The sequence below is a fragment of the Penaeus monodon genome, chromosome 13 (assembly GCF_015228065.2).
Source record: "Penaeus monodon isolate SGIC_2016 chromosome 13, NSTDA_Pmon_1, whole genome shotgun sequence".
NCBI lineage: Eukaryota > Metazoa > Arthropoda > Malacostraca > Decapoda > Penaeidae > Penaeus > Penaeus monodon.
The window spans coordinates 9,968,740-9,986,239 of record NC_051398.1 but is presented as its reverse complement, the minus strand read 5'-3'; the positions used below and the strand labels follow the sequence as shown (position 1 = coordinate 9,986,239).

The following is a 17,500-nucleotide window of genomic DNA, read 5'->3' as shown; positions in this document are numbered from 1 at the left end:
TTTTTGTACAGTTATGGCAAAATATTATTTTTTTACCACTGAAAATGTGATTAACCCATTCGCCCCGGAATTTTTCGCTCGTCGCTCAGCGCCGCTCACGGTAATAGTTGCCAGCCGCGTGGGCCGCCGCAACGGGACTTTTTCTGGAGCGGCGCGGCGGCGCAAAGACCATCATATAATTTTTGCAGGAATCTATCCATAGATTTATTATGAAAGTTGGGTTTTATATAAGGGCAATGTGTAGAAACTGTGCTTTTCTCATAGTTTTTTCTAGGCATCTATTCGCCTTTGTATTGAGGAGATATACTGAATCGCTTCCAAGTTCTCTATACTATCAGATGACATCAACACTTTGATGCTAAAAGGTGTGTTGTTTTTGCACGAGATGTAAAAGTATGGACAGCCGTTTTTTTTTTTTTTTTTTTTTTTTTCAAATGAAGCAGAGCAGCAAGCCAAATATCATTTTGATACTCAGAAGTAGTGCATTGTCCATATAAGAGATCACACCATGTTTTTTATCATTTCATTCAACAGAAAAGGAAGAAAAGCAGAAGTGAATGTAGCTTCACTTTGATGTTCAAAAATAGCTTTGTATTGATATGTGATGTCACACTGTGTAAGTTTTTTTTTTTTTCTTTAGTACAAGACTTGTAAGAGAGAATATACCTTCATACCTTCCATGGCTGCGATCGTTCTGCTGGAATGAGCCTTTGACTGACCTTTTATTCACATGACTAACCAATCAGATCACGCCATGTGACCTGATGCACCAATCAAAGCAATTACTAGTTTCCAGCCAGTCAGGTCAAGGTACATCATAATCATGCAATCTAGTGTGAACAAATCACATGATTACAAGTCATAAATAATTACGACAATTACATATGTCATAAATTACATACGTCACATAATTATCAACCAGTCAAATAAGACTAGTAACAGAGCCAAGTATTAGGTTGAAAAAAATAATAAACTGTCAGTCTATGGTCAGTCATCAAGGCAAAAATACGTGCCAAACGTTACGGGGCCCATAGATGCCATGGCAAGATTACATGCCAAACGTGTTGGCGTCCATTGAGAGCATGGCAGGAATAGATGCCAAACGGGGCGAATGGGTTAAGTAGTTTTTAACACTTTTTCTCATTTTTCCTAGACTATGCATTTCATAAAGACTTCTCTGGCTTCCAAGGTTAGCGTCTAAAAGATTAGGTCGGTAATCAACTAATAAATTAAATTTTATCTTATAAAATAACTTGGGGGAAAAAAATGCAAAAGAAAAGACAACAAAACCTACGGTTTCAACTCCATGATACCACACACTGCTTATTTTATTCTGACTATAGAGTGAATAATGATCAACTATGGAGTCTCCATAACTAAAATAGCCTACAGTCTTGATTTATCAGAAAATATGGCAAATAGAAACCTTAGAAAATAATAATATTGAAAATACAACTTGGGATCTTAGTATTACGAAGAAAAGGCAAGGGATGCTGGTATTTGGCATGAGTGATCGCGCATGCTAGGGTGACAATATGAGCCCCCGGCAGTGGGGCACAGGCCACTATGAATACAACCCGGGAAGAGGGCTTGCGCATCGGAAGTCACCCGTCGGCAAAGGGTTAATAGAAGAACAACAATTAATTTGAGTGTTTCACTGGAAGACCCAGTGGGCATGAATGTTTCATTAGTATTAGTATCCTGTTTTTAGAACAAACATGCCATGAATGCGATGACATATTGTGCCACTAGGAAGGATGCAAAAATTTAATAAGTCATGTATTGCTTATTTTCCATTGTGAGACGAGAAAGAACATATTCTAAACAACTTACTGCATGTGTGTATAATTTGAAATTTTCTCCTTTTTATTCTGATGCAAGTTCTTTCACTTCTAGATATTAGAGGGAGGGGGAAGGGAACCGAGGCAGACAACAATTGATAATGAAGACTGATTGCATAGCTAGAATTGAAATTCCCCCTTGCATAGCTAGAATTGAAATTCCCCCATCCCTCCTACCCCACTTTAAAGACTGTAGTATTTGATTTGCTTTGTGCTTAAAACTTTGGTTCTTTTGTGTGTATCAGTAAAATACATTTTTCTTGATAATGGCAAATATATTAGTCAAGATGAGATTGACAGAAAGAAGCAGCAAGCAAATCACATCAATGTGGTAAACCCTACTGTTTGTTTGGTGCAAATTAGCTATAAAGATTGGTGTTTACTTTCATTTTTCAATTCCTTTTGGTGAATCTCACTCCAAAGGTGATGCCTCACACTTTACTGGTAGACTTAGAGAATTCTCAAAATAGGTTTATTGGTATTTCTCACTACGATATGTGTATGAGGAACCCACTATTTTGGGTTCAATTTCTAACTCTATCTTACTTTTTCAGCCACAGCGGTGGTTCCTTAACAGTTAACAGTGGAAACAGCAGTAATACCAGCATTGGTGACAACAGTGCTCCAAATAACCCCTTGACCACAACAGCAACTACCATAGTTGGAGCACCTACTGCTAGTACCACCACAACTACCAATACTACCAGCAGTCAAGGAGGAAACCAGACAACCACCACGAGCATTAACACCAGCATTAGTAGTATCACAAGTAGCAGCAGCAGTAGCAGCACTACCACCAATAGCACTAATAATGTTGGAGGCACAAACAAGACCTCCACGCCATCACCACAGTCCACCCCAAATCTCCCACCCACCATGCAGGAGAACCCGCAGGAGAACTAAACCACACATTCGGAATTTAAATTTGCTTAGAGAGGGAAGAAAAATTTGTATGCAAATGAAACATTAGTTTCAGTTGTTTGGCATTAAATACTTGGGAGGATGGACTTGTTTGCCAATGCTGTTGTGTAGTGCTGCACCAAGGGGGAAAGGTCACACAAGAGAATGACGCAACATGGATGTGAAGATTCTCATTTCATTATATGAGTCTGACCAAGAGTGAATCACTGCTTGATTCATTTTTTATATGGCAGTGTACAAGAGCACTTGCAAAGGACTTTCGTTATTTATCTTCAGAAGAAAAAGTATATACATATGATTGTAAATAAATAAAGAATGGCAGTGAGATAAATTGCTGAAAGAAGATTGTTCCTTCTGCTCAAAGTGTATGTTGGGACCCTTCCTGTATATCATGTGACTTTGGTGATCACAAGTTCACAGCAGAACTATATGTAGAGAAGTGGTGTGAATATATCACCAATGATTATTTATATGGAAATTAAGTGTAAGCGTTACCGGTGAACCATGGAGGGTGGGAGGATGGAGCCACCTGTGTACCTAGTGACAATTATGGAAGTCAAACGAATGTCTGTATTTTTGCACCTTGATTTCCGTAGCAAGTGGCTTTTGAAATTCATTCTGTAGGAGAAGCTTTCTGAGAAGTTTAAAGTATCTTACATGTGTTATATTCTTAAAAATCTGTCCTTTTTTACTGAGTAATATCCTTTTCATAAATACACTAGTAAGGGTGTGCTTAATTCAGTATTTTAAGTATCAAATTTTCCTGTGTACCTACGGAAAGACTCCACAAGTGACTAGTCAAGCAGTGAGTAGTGGAAGCCCCTAAGCCAGCCAGCTGTTCTATTCTGGACTTAGAAGGTAGCACCAACCTACTGAGTCCAGAGCTTGTAAACAAGTGGTGCCACATTTAGGTGTCACAGTGCAATGTACAGGTGTTGCAGTGCCACACATGTGTCGCAGTACAACTGGCTGGCTGCTTCTGTAGAAGAGCATCATGGCCATCATGGTCCGAGTGCCAACACCATGTGAACTACTTTGTCAGATGGGGAAGCACTGTTAGCCTCCTAGCACATCACCTGCTGTTGCAAAGTGCAATGTTTGAAAAAAAAAAAAAAAAAAAAGATATATATAACTCACTAGTTTTAGTGAATTTTTTTGTAGTGGGATTGAGGCAGTGCCTGTGAATATGAATGAAGTACAGTGATCCATAGGAAATGTGAAAGGAACAGTGAGGCTCAAAGCTTGAATTCCAAGTTTGTGGATTCCACTTCATGGTATGCTTGAATTCTGGCAAATATTAGCATCGAGATATCTTTTTCTGCTGTTGATGCCATGGTTTGGAGAAATGATAGCTGTGTAAGAATCCATATCCTAGAAACATTTGATACTCCAACATTATCTGCAGTTGAATATTACTCTTTGCTGACCGGCATTTCAAGTCACACCCCGCACCAGTCAACCAAGCATCTTTTTCAGCTTGGAGTACTGCGACTCTTGTATCATTGTGAGAACGTTGGTCATTGCAATCGGTAGGCTTGTTGTCAGTCTGGCTCTTATCTGGTAAAAAGAAAAGAAAAAAAAAAAAAAGATAATATAATAAAAAAAATTCTAAGGATGGGAGCCTTATTGACCCTCAGGATTCCCGGTTATTATGATGGTAACCCTCACAATCCCCGCTTGTTGTCTGTGAGCCGTGCTGCTGCCAAGGTGTAACCACCTCTTGTTGTGACTTAGTAAGTTTTTTGTATGGAAACTTTTGTTAGTTCCCTATTTATATTAATGATAAAGCAGTTTGGAGTGGAAATAGTGGTAGCAGTCAGTCACCATCGTTAGGAGCTGATCCAGCCTCGTGCATCCGCTTGTTACTGTCTTGTTTGCCTACTAATGTATTATAGGTTTCCCACACAGATGCCTTTTTTGTTTTAAGGAACTCAAGTTTGGATACTGAAAAATAAAAAAAATGCAATTGGGAAATGAGTGGCTGTTATGTAAATTCAAAATGGGTTGATCATGCAATGTTCATATTTGAAGGATGGTAGGTGGAAATTGTCAATTGGTTGATATTTTTCTCCTTTTTTTTATTTTTTATTATTATTATTTTTTTACATATATATATTTGCTGCCACCAACTGTGATTATATGAAATTGTGAAGACTTGTAAACAATGTATGATGTAGTATTTTCATGTTACTACCTTGTCAATAATTGTAAAGCACCAGAGCATACTTGTATATCACTGTATAAGATATAATTTAATTGAAATGGAGCACTTTTTTATTGAAGTCATTTAACAGATTTATTTTTATGCCAATGCCCTTTTTCTTCAACATCATGCTTTTGTGTCCAAAATAAAACCAGTGCTTATTTTTATCTTTTATTTGTGTTCAGGATTCTCATTAATTTATTGCTGTATGGCTGAATATGCTAAAATATAACTAAAAAGTTTGTGGAAGTTTTTCCCAGCTACCATGAATACACCTGCATCTTTTCTCCACTGTTCCCCTTTTTAATGCAAGCACATCAACACACCATTTCTGCTAAATGTTGAAATGAGTAATTTTTAGAAAGAGTTCATATTCCAGCCAGTTTTAAGAGGAATTCTTTTTTAAACATATATTATTGGGTTAGATATCCATTGTTGCTGATAACCATACCAAGTTACTGATTTGTGACATGACTTGATTTACTGTGATATGATTAGAAAGATAAATGTTGAGCATGTTAATCATGTGAACAATAATTCACAGTGATGCAAGAATCAGAACTTCAAACCTAATTTTAGAAAGCAGATATCTTGTATCAGTGACCATGATAACTAATTAGACTAGAGTTTTAGGAGCATTTAAACTAATCGTTAAAGTTAGATGGAAAAGCGCACCAGTACCTTGAAGAAGCACCTCGGTCTGTGAAGTCTTTTGCAAATTCATGGCTCGAGTGTTTTTTTAGTGTGATGGGTATGACTCCATAAAGTAATGTTGATGTAATACATATTTATGTTCATTTGGAATTTTTTTTTCCATAAATATACCTCTTCTGTTATTCCCTTACTGATGTTGAGCATATTCATGATCTTAACTAATATATTTTGATACCACATAATGGGATTGATTTCTGATCATATCACATTGAGGTTTAAAGGAAATTAAGATAATGAAACAGGAGTTTATGTAGATATGATTTTATTAAATAGGTAAAATATAGAGAATCTTGAGTGCAATACTATACTATCACCAAAACATGTTCACAAATTGTGAAGTTTGAAGCATGTGGAATTCTTAAGCAGCAAGTAATTGAAATTATTGTAAAGTGAGCAGTGTAGTTATGATTTGATTTGATTTGATTTTTTTTTTTTTTTTTTTTTTTTTTTTTTTTTTTTTTTTTTACAAGAATATCATTAATTATATTCAGCATAGAAAAGACATTGCTTAGTGTGATTGGCCTTGAAAGTGATGTGGGAAAGGGTTTAAAAATGTATAAAGTTTGGAATCAATACTTCCCTCCTTGATCCTTTATAAGCTTTTATTTACATTATGGCTTTAATTTGCATTTCATAAACTGCATGATGGATTAGTCCACTTACCTTTAGTTACATCGAGAGTATTCATTAATACAGCCATGTAGGTTCTGCTGGAGGCAGTTTGGATATAAGGTAAGGAGTGTGTTTTGCTGTAGGATCATGGAATTTTAGTTGCTTGTGGTATAGATTAACACATGAGACTGTTATCTGGCTATGAGATGTAACGTAACTATGGGTGATTCTATTATTAAGAATAGTTCAAGTGAAAGATACTGAAAAATTATTTTATTTTTTATTACAGTAAAATGAAAGCCAAAACATTGTGAATGTTAAGTTGAAGATAATTTGAAGGAAAAAAAAACTGTTTAAAATGATGTATATTTTAGGCTTGAGATAAGTAAGTGAAATACTAAAAATATTAAATGAGAGTGGATGTAAGCTTATTGTGTATTCAAAGAACAGTTTAAAATTAACATGGTAGTTCCATTAATAAAAATATGAAAGGAAGACTAAGTTGTTGATTCTCTAAGGGGTGTTTGTATATATATGAAAGTGTAAAATTAATGTTTAAATACATCAAAAATGCATGGCATTTTCTTTTTGAGAGTACTGGATATAACCTTATTGAGAGTACTGGATATAACCTTACAGTACAAAAGAACAAAGACAGTTTAGGACATGATACATAGTTCTGCATTTATTTATTTATTTATTATTTTTTCTTTCTTCCCCAGTCAACTTTTGAATAAGCATGAGCCATACATGTTCAATAACATATGATACTGAGATAACTATTATTAACACTAAAGGTTCATGTAAAATTGTTAATGTCCAGGGAAAAGATTCTCAGGTTACTTCATATATGCTTTGAGGAAATTAAAGTCTGAAAATTATATAAATGAAACTTGTATCTATATTTATATGTGACCAACAGATTACTCACTTATGATTTAATATGCAAGATTGTGAAAAAGTTGTATCAAATATTTGAAACGAAAATCTTGCTGATAAAAGAACAACATACACACATACCAGTTTGGGTTATAACACTCCTTACTCAGTTACATGTGCTCATGTACTCTTACATGAGGGTTGTTCATAGTTGTAGAGAAATTCCAACTAGCAATATATATATTTTTTCTTTACTGTGCAATATTCACGTTTGTGTAAGAATTTGGTAAAGTAAACTTTGATTATTAGCCTGAATTTTTTCATAATTAATTTTAGTTATTACCTGATTTTAGAAATGTTTCCATACAAAATTATCACTTTGTTTTCCCAGTATAATTTTGTGTCCACAGTTGTGGATAATATTTACCTCTATCCTGCCTGCTCCTTTATAGCCATAATTACCATTTTCATCATTTACTCTAAATGTTTCAAAATTGTTTATTACTTTTCCATGAGAAAATAAAAATCATAATATAAACATTAACACCTTTCTCTTCTTGGTGATACATTGGTACTTATTCCTTATTATCATTTAAAGCCATAAAATTTCCTTTTATTACTTTTGACTCTCTCTGCATTTCCCATTAAGAATAAAATAAAATACTCCAGATTCTATAATGGAGCATAATTTGATGCTAAGTAAATGTAAAAAAGTAATAGTTACATATATTCTGGATGTTTTACAAAGATGCATGTTCAGTGTATTTGCTAGAGCAAACACAATTTTCCTGTTTTAGCAGTTGTAGCAAATATAAAATTACTTGGAAATACAAAATTTTAAGTTGTAAATCCCTTTGAAGTTAAGTTCAGTTCCTGTCATTCAGAATCCCTCTCATATAAGATAATCTGCAGCCAATTTATTTTCCTTTTATAGTTTTGCATGGACTTAATGTTTATATATGCAATTAGCCTTTTTCTGGAACATCTGATATTTTGCCCCTTCCAGCCACCTTCCACAAGGGCAATAGACCAACATTTTCTAACCCCCCCCTTCCCCCCACACACTAAATGACATGATCCCTGTGCCCATTCCTCAAATACAGTATTTCAGTAGAATAGACCAGTCAACAAATATCACAACAAAAATATACACTGCCATTACTAGTGTAATGGTTAAGCTGGTTTCTCTGCATTTTGTTAAATTCCACCATAATTCATAGTTCTCAAATGTATTTATCCTATTCATCAAAGCCATTCCACCCCAAAGGATGGAAATCACTGCACAAGATCTAGTATATGGAAAGCTTTGTAAAAGTAGAGGAACTGTGACTCTCATGAAAGTAAGTCGTAGTAGAATGCCATAGTTATTTTATTATTCTAAATGGTTCAATAGTGCAATGACAATGACGCTATCATAGTGTCCTTCTTCCAGTAATCTGTCGTCAACTATTTTCTGGCAACTTCAATGGGCAACAACTGCCTCTACCTGTGGTTGAGCAAAAGCACCAGTGAAATCTGGTGGTTTGACTGGCAATGCTTCCCTACACACATCTGTAGTTTCTCAGTTGTTTTTCCCTTTCTTCTACATGACAGTACTCCAAAGAGCCCTGACTTTCCTTTAACTGTCGCACATATTGGAATGGACACTGCACTCGGGTCTGTCCAATGTAAATACCTAGCAACCAATTCAGCAGTATGGATGAGGACAAAGGCAGGCTCACAGGACTGTAACCAGTGTGATGACACAGACCAAGTGTTGGCAGGCTTTTAAGCCCTGTCTATATGATCGTGCAGTGCCAGCTGGTCCATTATGCACTGTCTGTGGGCAGATAATCAAGGTGTAAAAGGAATCTGACTCTAGGCCAGTGAGCTTGAATGAGTAATGGGATAGACTTGTTTTGACAATTACTGTGACCAAAACTAGAACTCTCCGCACTAGAGACCAATTCTTGCAATACTGGTCACTATAGTGAACTAGCTCAAGCTCCAGGACAGGCAGATGTTGGCTTTCCCATGGGCATAAACAAAGTCAGGATGCTTGACTAACTGGCCGAATCGATGAGTGGACAGACACTTAGCAGTAATCACTGTGGCCAGTTGGATGACACTGCTAGCTGCAGGAATGAAAATATCTAATCTGTTTGTCACTGAGGGCGACGCACTCTCCAGAGACTGAGTCCCAAAGCCAGGGTATCATGGGATCCCAAAAATCCAAATTTAACTTGTTCTACTTGACATCTATTACCAAGAAGGGCAGGGGGGGGGCCTTATCAGCACTTTGTGCCAACTTGCAGAAAACACAACACTAAGAACTGGTTGCATGAGGATGTTGGTGGACTTTGTCTCTGAGTGGTGAGTTGCAGCAGATATTTTGGTAATTTCATGACATTAGGCCATAACCTTGTGTGTTTTTTTTTTTACTATTTCTTATGCTCTATAAGATGGTAGTGCACATATGCCTCTATTGCTGTACTTTGCTATTGTAAACAAGCTCTGTGGGGTGAAAATGCCCAATGACAGGCTGTCATCATACCCGTCAGCCAGCGCATGATCTTTTAGATGCAACAAGAAGGTTTGGATGTTCAGAAAGGCATCTGATCAAGAGTAGGTGGCACTTGCCAGTGCTTACATCCAGCAGGAACAGGGAGTTAGCCCAGACTAATAGTTTTGAATATAAAAAGGCAAAAACAAATGAATTCACTTAGGGCAAATACAAATGAAAGAAAAGATGCATTTGAATGTATAGAAACTTTAAATGGGAACAAAATGATGAGAACTACCATGAGAAAATGTTAAAGAGCACATTTTCTACCTATATGAAAGACGTATTAAATGAGGGAAGGTTTATTTTTTGGTATCCTCTTTTATATGCGGAACAAAGTTCAAATAACTGTTTTTCGCATACATTAACTGAGAAGCGTAAAGTCTGAGATGTAATATGTGAAGTTAATTATCAGATTAAAGTAACATATCACAATATAATACATACAAGTAAGGAAATGAAATTATTTATTGTAATATCGATAGCACAGGTTCCTCTCACCCTTCATATTTTCCCCTTTAAAATTGTTTACAGAAAACTAGCCTTTTAATAAATTACATAAATATTTATTTGTGTTAAACACTACAAAAAAACTACATCCGAATAAGACACCTGTGTAACAAGTATTAAAAGGAAATAACTTAATTCCTGGCCATTTACTATTGCTTTCTCTCTCCTTCAGATTCTATGAGAATGTAACCCCCCCCCACCCCCACCTAAAGTCTTCGCTCATTATTGCAGGCTTAGGGGGTGGAGACTGAAGCCCAGTACAGGGGATCACACTACTTTGGACCTCAGTCCCTGCCTTAACTAATTTTGTATGGCATTTTCTTTCCTTTTCCTTCTGGCCACTCATCCTACTCTTTAACCCAGCTTTTTCCTTTTTGCCACAAGACATTGTCATAATGCTTTGTACATTTCATGTCTAGCACAAGTGTTTATTTTTGACCATTCTGGAAATTCACAAACATTGCCTTGTGATCAAAAAAAATCCAAGCCCCACCCTATTCCTATATTTTGAATACGCCGCTAATGACCTTAGATGTTGCCACAGCAAAAAACTAGAATATAAAATAGTAAAGTAATTGCCCACCACTCTTTTCTACAGTATCATAATGGAAATATAGTTGTAGGTATGTAATTATCAAACCTATTTGTGTACTCATGGAAATTCGAGAAGCAAAAAAGGTAAAAAGAATGGAAATAGTGATTGGCTTATGTAAAAGAAATACTGAGAAATGGAGAATATATTTACAGGAAATTACTAATATACAGAGGCAAGGGAACGTGTCTTAGGTCTTAATGTGCTACTGTGATGTGTTCAATTGTCTGTAATTAATAAAATACCTAAGCCAAATCCACTGGATATTACAAAATCAGGAAACTATTACATTTCAACATTGAATAACTGCTGTTTAATACCATTATACTGGTTGAAACAATATCTGCTTGCAACGGCTGAAAAAAAGTTGTACAGCTATTAATTTCCTAACAAGTTTTGCAATACAACCAAGCTGATGGGAATAATACATACATTTTTAGATTCAAGATATTTTAATGGTGGAACTGAAATATCTCACTACACAAAAAGCTTACAAAACAAGAGGCTTCTTTTCATATCATTGATACAGCATTCCTTTAACAGGAATGGGATTATATTGTACCTAGAGAGATACGGAAGTGAAAAGGGGGGAAAAGAAAGAAAGGAAAAAAAAAAAAAAAAAAAAGTAATAAAAAATCAATATAAAGTGAGTTGAACATACAATCATCCTATTCTGGGGTGATCACTGAAAGGCAAATTCAAAGAACTGTCATTTCAAATTACACTGGAGCCCTCCAATAAAGAGTTGCAAGAAACATGTTAACATTTCAACCTCCAGAATAGGATGATGACTAATATTTGTATCCTATATGAAGATCTGTTCTAGTGGTGTACAATCACTAGTCCTTCTTTGCCAAATCCTATCACCCAAACATACAATCTGTAAAACTTCTGTAAATATAAAAAGATGTGGAGTGAGAGGTTGCGGGAAAAATGCACCATGCCAGTGGACCTGCGCCCATGGTTTATTCAGTGGCATCCGTTATTTACAAGTGAGAAGAGCAAGACTGAATACACCATTGCCACAAATGCTAAATATTATATCCACTTTACATCATCTTGGACGACTTCACATAAAGTATGACCTATAAGGGTGAGGAATAACTTACCTCATACACGTATTAAATTATGTACCGAGACAAGCAAATCCTTTGTATTAGTATTTTTTTTTTTGTTTTTTGCACTGACTAAAGAGTACAACTACGTTTTGACCCTTGTACATCCATCTAAGCAATTAATTTATTTTTTGTTTAAATCAAAGACTTCTGTGAGCGCATTTTCATTTCTAATTGACAAATTGATGCTCCGGATGCTGAGAGGCACCTATATCGTGGTTGGGAATGAATGCGGCCTCAAAAACACACAAGTGTATTCAGGCTTCTCATTCACTTCACAATCATCCAGGCCCCTTTCTTATAGGGTTCCCAGGTTAGGATTTCCTTAGGGACATAAGAAGATTCTCAAGACGAGACCCCCTCAGTTTGATCCCCAGTAAGAACCACCATAAGCTGGCTTAGATCCACCTTTGTTTTGTCCACCTGCTGTCCCTGCACGCTGACCACCAGAGCTGCCACCATCCTGAAACAAAATAGTGTTTGTAAATTATTATGTTATGAGAGGGTGGGAGATAATTTCCAGTTACACTTACAGACATTAGGCAAATTGTTTTGGTAAATTTCCTTACAATAATAAAAATGTTAGGTTTTTTTTTCAACATGCATAAAAAAACCTACCTGGTGGAGCTGATGATGCATGAGAGGGGAGTGGTGCTGTGCAGCAGCTGGGATAGTAGGGATGAACATAGGCGGGTATGCATTAGCAGTCATGGGATTGGTGCCAGAGCCAGCCAGGTTGAATGGCGGGGGAGTTCCCGTATGGAAACCTTGCTTGTCATATGACTGGAAATTAAAATATATCAATGAAGTTGTAGTTTTAAAAATAAAAATGGATAAAATGAATACTCATCAAAGCTAAATACTTATGAAAAAGACACGAAGTACAACAAAGAAAATTGCATATTAAGACCAACCACAAAAAGGAAAAAGATGATGTCTTACCCTCCCTACTTTATTAAGGTGACTTTTATAGCCTCCAAGTTCAGTTCCTGAATTGGTGGCTGAGCCTGTTGATGCCCCACCAGCCTTGTTCTGATTCTGGGACGCTGATCCATAACCAGTCTTGAAGTCCTGAGTCTATGTGCAGAAACAGACAAATAAATACAAATGGCATGCTTGAACTTCCATGGCATTTACTGTAAAACGAAGCAGAAAGTCTTCAGCTAAAATAAATAAACCAAAGAAAAGTAAAACAATAAATCTTAATATGGAATTGCAACATACCTGTGATAAGTTTTCATAGTAGCTTCCAGTACCATACTGCAACTTTGGTGCTGCTGGGAACTGGTTAGTGTTTGACCCAGTGTGTGCATTAGTAACAGGTGGTATCTGAATTATGGCAGTTGGTGTTCCATATTGAGGGAAGGAGCTTGGAACTGCTGCCATATTATGGTACATGTAGAATGGTGGCATTGCTGCATTACCAGCTGCTGTGATGTATGTACCACCTGCCTGTGCTCCCTGGTTGTAAGAAGATAATATATATACAATGAGCTGGAATTCTTACCACACCAATGCAAGTTTTTTTGTTTGTTTGTTTTACACCATTTTAAAATAAACAGATTTGCAGAAATGATCCTCAAAGGAAACAATAACTTACTTGTTGATTCATGGTGGAGGGAACAGGAGAGGAATTTTGGTCAGTCCGGAATTTAGCATCAGCTGCAGAGTAAGCCGCTGATGTCATGTTCCCATCACGGCCAGTGGCTAAACTGGTTGGAGCCTGCTGGACAAAACCAAAAGACTTTTACATTTCTGAATTTGCCTTAGCCGCCTCCTGCTATATAAACATAAAAGGTATAATTAACACTAAAATATAAAATCATAGATGTGCTTGGGCACATTCCCTTTCTAACATGGAAGTAACATCATATAAAATTCTATTTTTTCACCTCTTATTCATAATAATTCTTTTCTTAACCCATTTGATCTGAATGATGTGGATGTCATGTGTTTAAAAAATCTGGTCGAGGGGCAGATAACCGGAATATCTGATCAAGAGTGCATCAAGCATTTGGAGGAAGACTAAATTGGCAAGCCTTCAAGAAAGTGGCTTGCCTATTAAACATGCCTGAGAGAAGGCTGTCTCCAGAGAGGAAACTATGCTCGGGCACAAGAATCTATTCCTGCCCACCAGTACCAGTGGTGCAGGGTGTGTTAAAGAAAACTGGAGGGGGGGGGGGGGGAAATAAATAAAACCATGTTCCTTACTGTTACTGGAGAAAATAATGTGAAGCATGACATACAGACCTTGGAAAATGGCAAAACAGCAAAAACATTTCAGCAGAAATAGGGGCAGTTAGCATTACATAGAAACAGGGATTCTTGATAATTCACATAAGTTACATATGAGCCAGGCTTACAAGCCACATCCCTAAGGGAATTGCCACTTAACCCAATGCCAACAGGAATCAGAAATCTCTGAGTATCATAAACTCTGGTGATTTCTAGCAACATCCTGATGCTGGGCACAGGAGTCCGCTACATGTAGCGGAACTTCCTGCTCCATGCACACTGACGCGTTTCTGCATGTACAGCTGTACACCACAAACCAAGCGGTACGTTATGATGCCTGTACATGTAACCCATTGGGATAGGGTTAAGCAAGCATGATGCCTGAATTTTGGTTCACGCACAAACCATGAGGTAGCCAGATCCAACAGGTTTTCCTGTTACTGCTGGGTCAAGTGCATGGCCGTCATAACAAAACGCGTGGTCTACAACCACATGCATGGCAATGCAGGAAGTTCCACTACAAGTAGTGAATTATTGCAACCAGCGACTGGACTTTGCCAGAAATCACTGGAGTCAATGACACAGATTTTTAATACCTGCCAGTGAAGGGTTAAGGAAATCAATTTTCCCCCCCCACCCCTCCTCTTCTTAACCCATCACAGCCAGGCAACATCAAGGGAAACTTCCTGCTCCACACGCTCTGGCACGTCGTTGTGTATACAGGTGTACCCCACAGACCAAGCTGTTTGTTATGACACCAGTACATGTGACCTGTTTGTAAGGGGTTTTAGGCTAATATATGGACTAAATTCATCAACACCTCCATATAGCTTTTGAGATTCTGTTTAAAAATAGCATTTCACTAAACTTTTCTAGTTATATGGTTACCAAACCCCCACATCCACCCACCCACCCTACCACCCCACCCCCAGCTAACACATATCACTTCAATTTCATATGCAAGCCATTTTTTGTTATCTATTGTCATGTTTCACTTAAATCCATTCATTTATGGTATAATGAGGTAGGTTGTGCATATTCTAAATCATACCAAAGGCTACTGTTGCATTAAAAAAGATTTGTTTTAGACAAACATACAAAACTTTTAAAATTAAGCATGAAACTGTTGCATTGCTGCCCCACAAAGGAAATAAAAAAATAAAAATATAAAAATAAATAAACAAACAAACAAATAAACAATTAAATAAAACACACATAAACAAACAAACAAACAAATAAATAAATAAATAAAACACACGAAAAACTATCTATTGTTATTATTATTCCAGGTGAGAAGGTGTCACCTTTGAACTTCTTTCACGTTTCCATTTTTTTTTCTAACTACCGCTAATATTTTGTCTGAATGCGCTAATTCCCAGCAATAATTATTGTTGTTGCTGGCTTATTTCCTGCGGGCTCTTCAAAGCATAAGCTATAATTAATAATCACTGTATTGACACAAACCAACTCTTAAGAGGATATGGAGTCTGTGCAGGGAAAACAGTGTAATAACATTTTGATGCAGCATATGGAATGATATGGACCTTGGTAAATGGCAAAAATGCAAAAAATCCTTTTGCTAAGAGATAACAACATTGCAAAAGGGAGGGACAAGAAGTATTGACACTACACACGATTGTTTATATGAGCTGGGTCCATGCATGATCAAGAAAAGCTGGGAAGAAACTCCATGCTGCAAACATGATGTAGCCAGCACAGGTGACACCATGGCACACACTGATGCTGGGCACAGGAGTCCGCTACATGTAGCGGAACTTCCTGCTCCATGCACACTGACGCGTTTCTGCATGTACAGCTGTACACCACAAACCAAGCGGTACATGGCACACACTGATTTGACCAAGCAACTTCCAGCTGCTCTTCTCTGAGAGATGGAGACAAGACCAATTCCACAGGTTTCACACACACTTTCTAGATTTCTTTCTCTCACTGAAAGCTTATGGAAAATTAAATGTATTTATCATACTACGCAAAATAGGGTTAAAACAAAAATGAAAGTTACCATATGAGGCAGCCGTTGTTGTAGTAACTGGAAATCTTCCAAAGAATACATGGCAGGCTGCTGAAGGCCTGTGTAGAAGGCAGGTGGAAGAGCACCCTGCAGAGCTGCAGCAGCTGGTGGGGACACATATTGGGAATGCGGGGCCATCATCTGCTGTGCCTGCTGTTGCTGCTGCTGATGTTGCTGTGCTTGCTGGTGCTGATGTTGCTGTGCCTGCTGCTGGTGTATATGAGGCTGCTGATGCTGTTGTACACCTGGAGGCACTGCACCACTTAATCCACTCATAACTTTTCCTGGGAAGAATTTTAAGAAATAGGATGTGCACTCATCTATAGAGCTTATCTAAATTACCTAATTTTTAAAAATTTCATATTTTTCAACCAATGAGTCACATAATTCTGATTGCAGTAAGGTACCTGGAACAGAGGGTTTAGAAGGCTGTACAGGATGTGCAGAAGCAGAGTTCAATGAGGCCGATAACACTGTTGGACCAGTGCTATTACTTGTGCTACTGCTGCTAACTGAAGCACTTGTGGATAGCGTACTGGACAACCCTGAACCTCCAGTTGATGTCTGCTCTGCATAACTCTGTGAATAATGAACAAAAGCATTGTACTATGCTATCAAATAATTTCTTAGTTCAATTATTCTACAATACTTATTGAATTGTGTTTTCCTTATATCGGTAAATGCATTTCCCTAAAGTTATTACACAGGAATATATATTTCACAGCTTTCACTATCTGCACACAAGTGTAATCATACATTGTGGACTTCCTATCAACCTCCTATGGCCTGACAATTTTTGACCATGTGTACCCAGTCTAGACAAAATTCTGGCCCCCCAAAATCAATGCTGAACCCCTATTTTCTCTTATCTCATCTATTTTGACTTCAAATATAATCATGTAATGTTTGTCATATATCAGCTTGCCGCAGCTGGAAATGCCTGGTGAGATAGAAGACTGTGTTAAAGTGCATGAACAAACATTTTAAATGTTATGAAGCCTGTCAACTATCATGCATCATTTATTTTACATTAGCCAACATATGATTTGCATAATCCCCACTAACATTTTTGCTAAGAATATCTTCATCTTTATTACTCTTGTAAGCTCTTTCTTTCAATTCTTTTTTTACTGATCCTATATTGTGCTACTAATTTTATGACCTCCTTTCAAGTTATTATGCTTCACTGCTGACAAATGATATGGCACTAGGAGTGTACTTTCTCCTCTTGATGTCCATCTCCCACACAAACTCAAAACATTTGTTCTGACATACCTTCCATTGAAATTATTCGCTTTCAGGAG

The 17,500-nt window shown here is 37.1% G+C and overlaps 2 protein-coding genes across 3 annotated transcripts in view; one reads left to right on the top strand and one right to left on the bottom strand.

Moving 5' to 3' along the window:
* The window catches only part of LOC119579870 (probable ubiquitin carboxyl-terminal hydrolase FAF-X), a 49,194-nt gene extending 44,067 nt beyond the window's left edge, over window positions 1-5,127 (top strand). The window contains exon 51 of the mRNA XM_037927722.1: window positions 2,396-5,127. Within this exon, the coding sequence (XP_037783650.1) occupies window positions 2,396-2,744 (349 nt within the window). The 3' untranslated portion in view covers window positions 2,745-5,127. The remainder of the gene's footprint in view (window positions 1-2,395) is intronic.
* A 6,120-nt stretch (window positions 5,128-11,247) lies between these two features.
* Window positions 11,248-17,500, bottom strand: part of LOC119580117 (protein lingerer-like) — a gene marked incomplete at its 5' end in the record, with an annotated part of 11,371 nt that continues 5,118 nt past the window's right edge. The window contains 7 exon segments of one of the 2 annotated variants that reach the window (XM_037928053.1): window positions 11,248-12,392; window positions 12,548-12,712; window positions 12,872-13,006; window positions 13,154-13,390; window positions 13,530-13,655; window positions 16,188-16,480; window positions 16,604-16,775. In XM_037928053.1, the coding sequence (XP_037783981.1) occupies window positions 12,291-12,392; window positions 12,548-12,712; window positions 12,872-13,006; window positions 13,154-13,390; window positions 13,530-13,655; window positions 16,188-16,480; window positions 16,604-16,775 (1,230 nt within the window). 2 annotated transcript variants of the gene reach the window in all.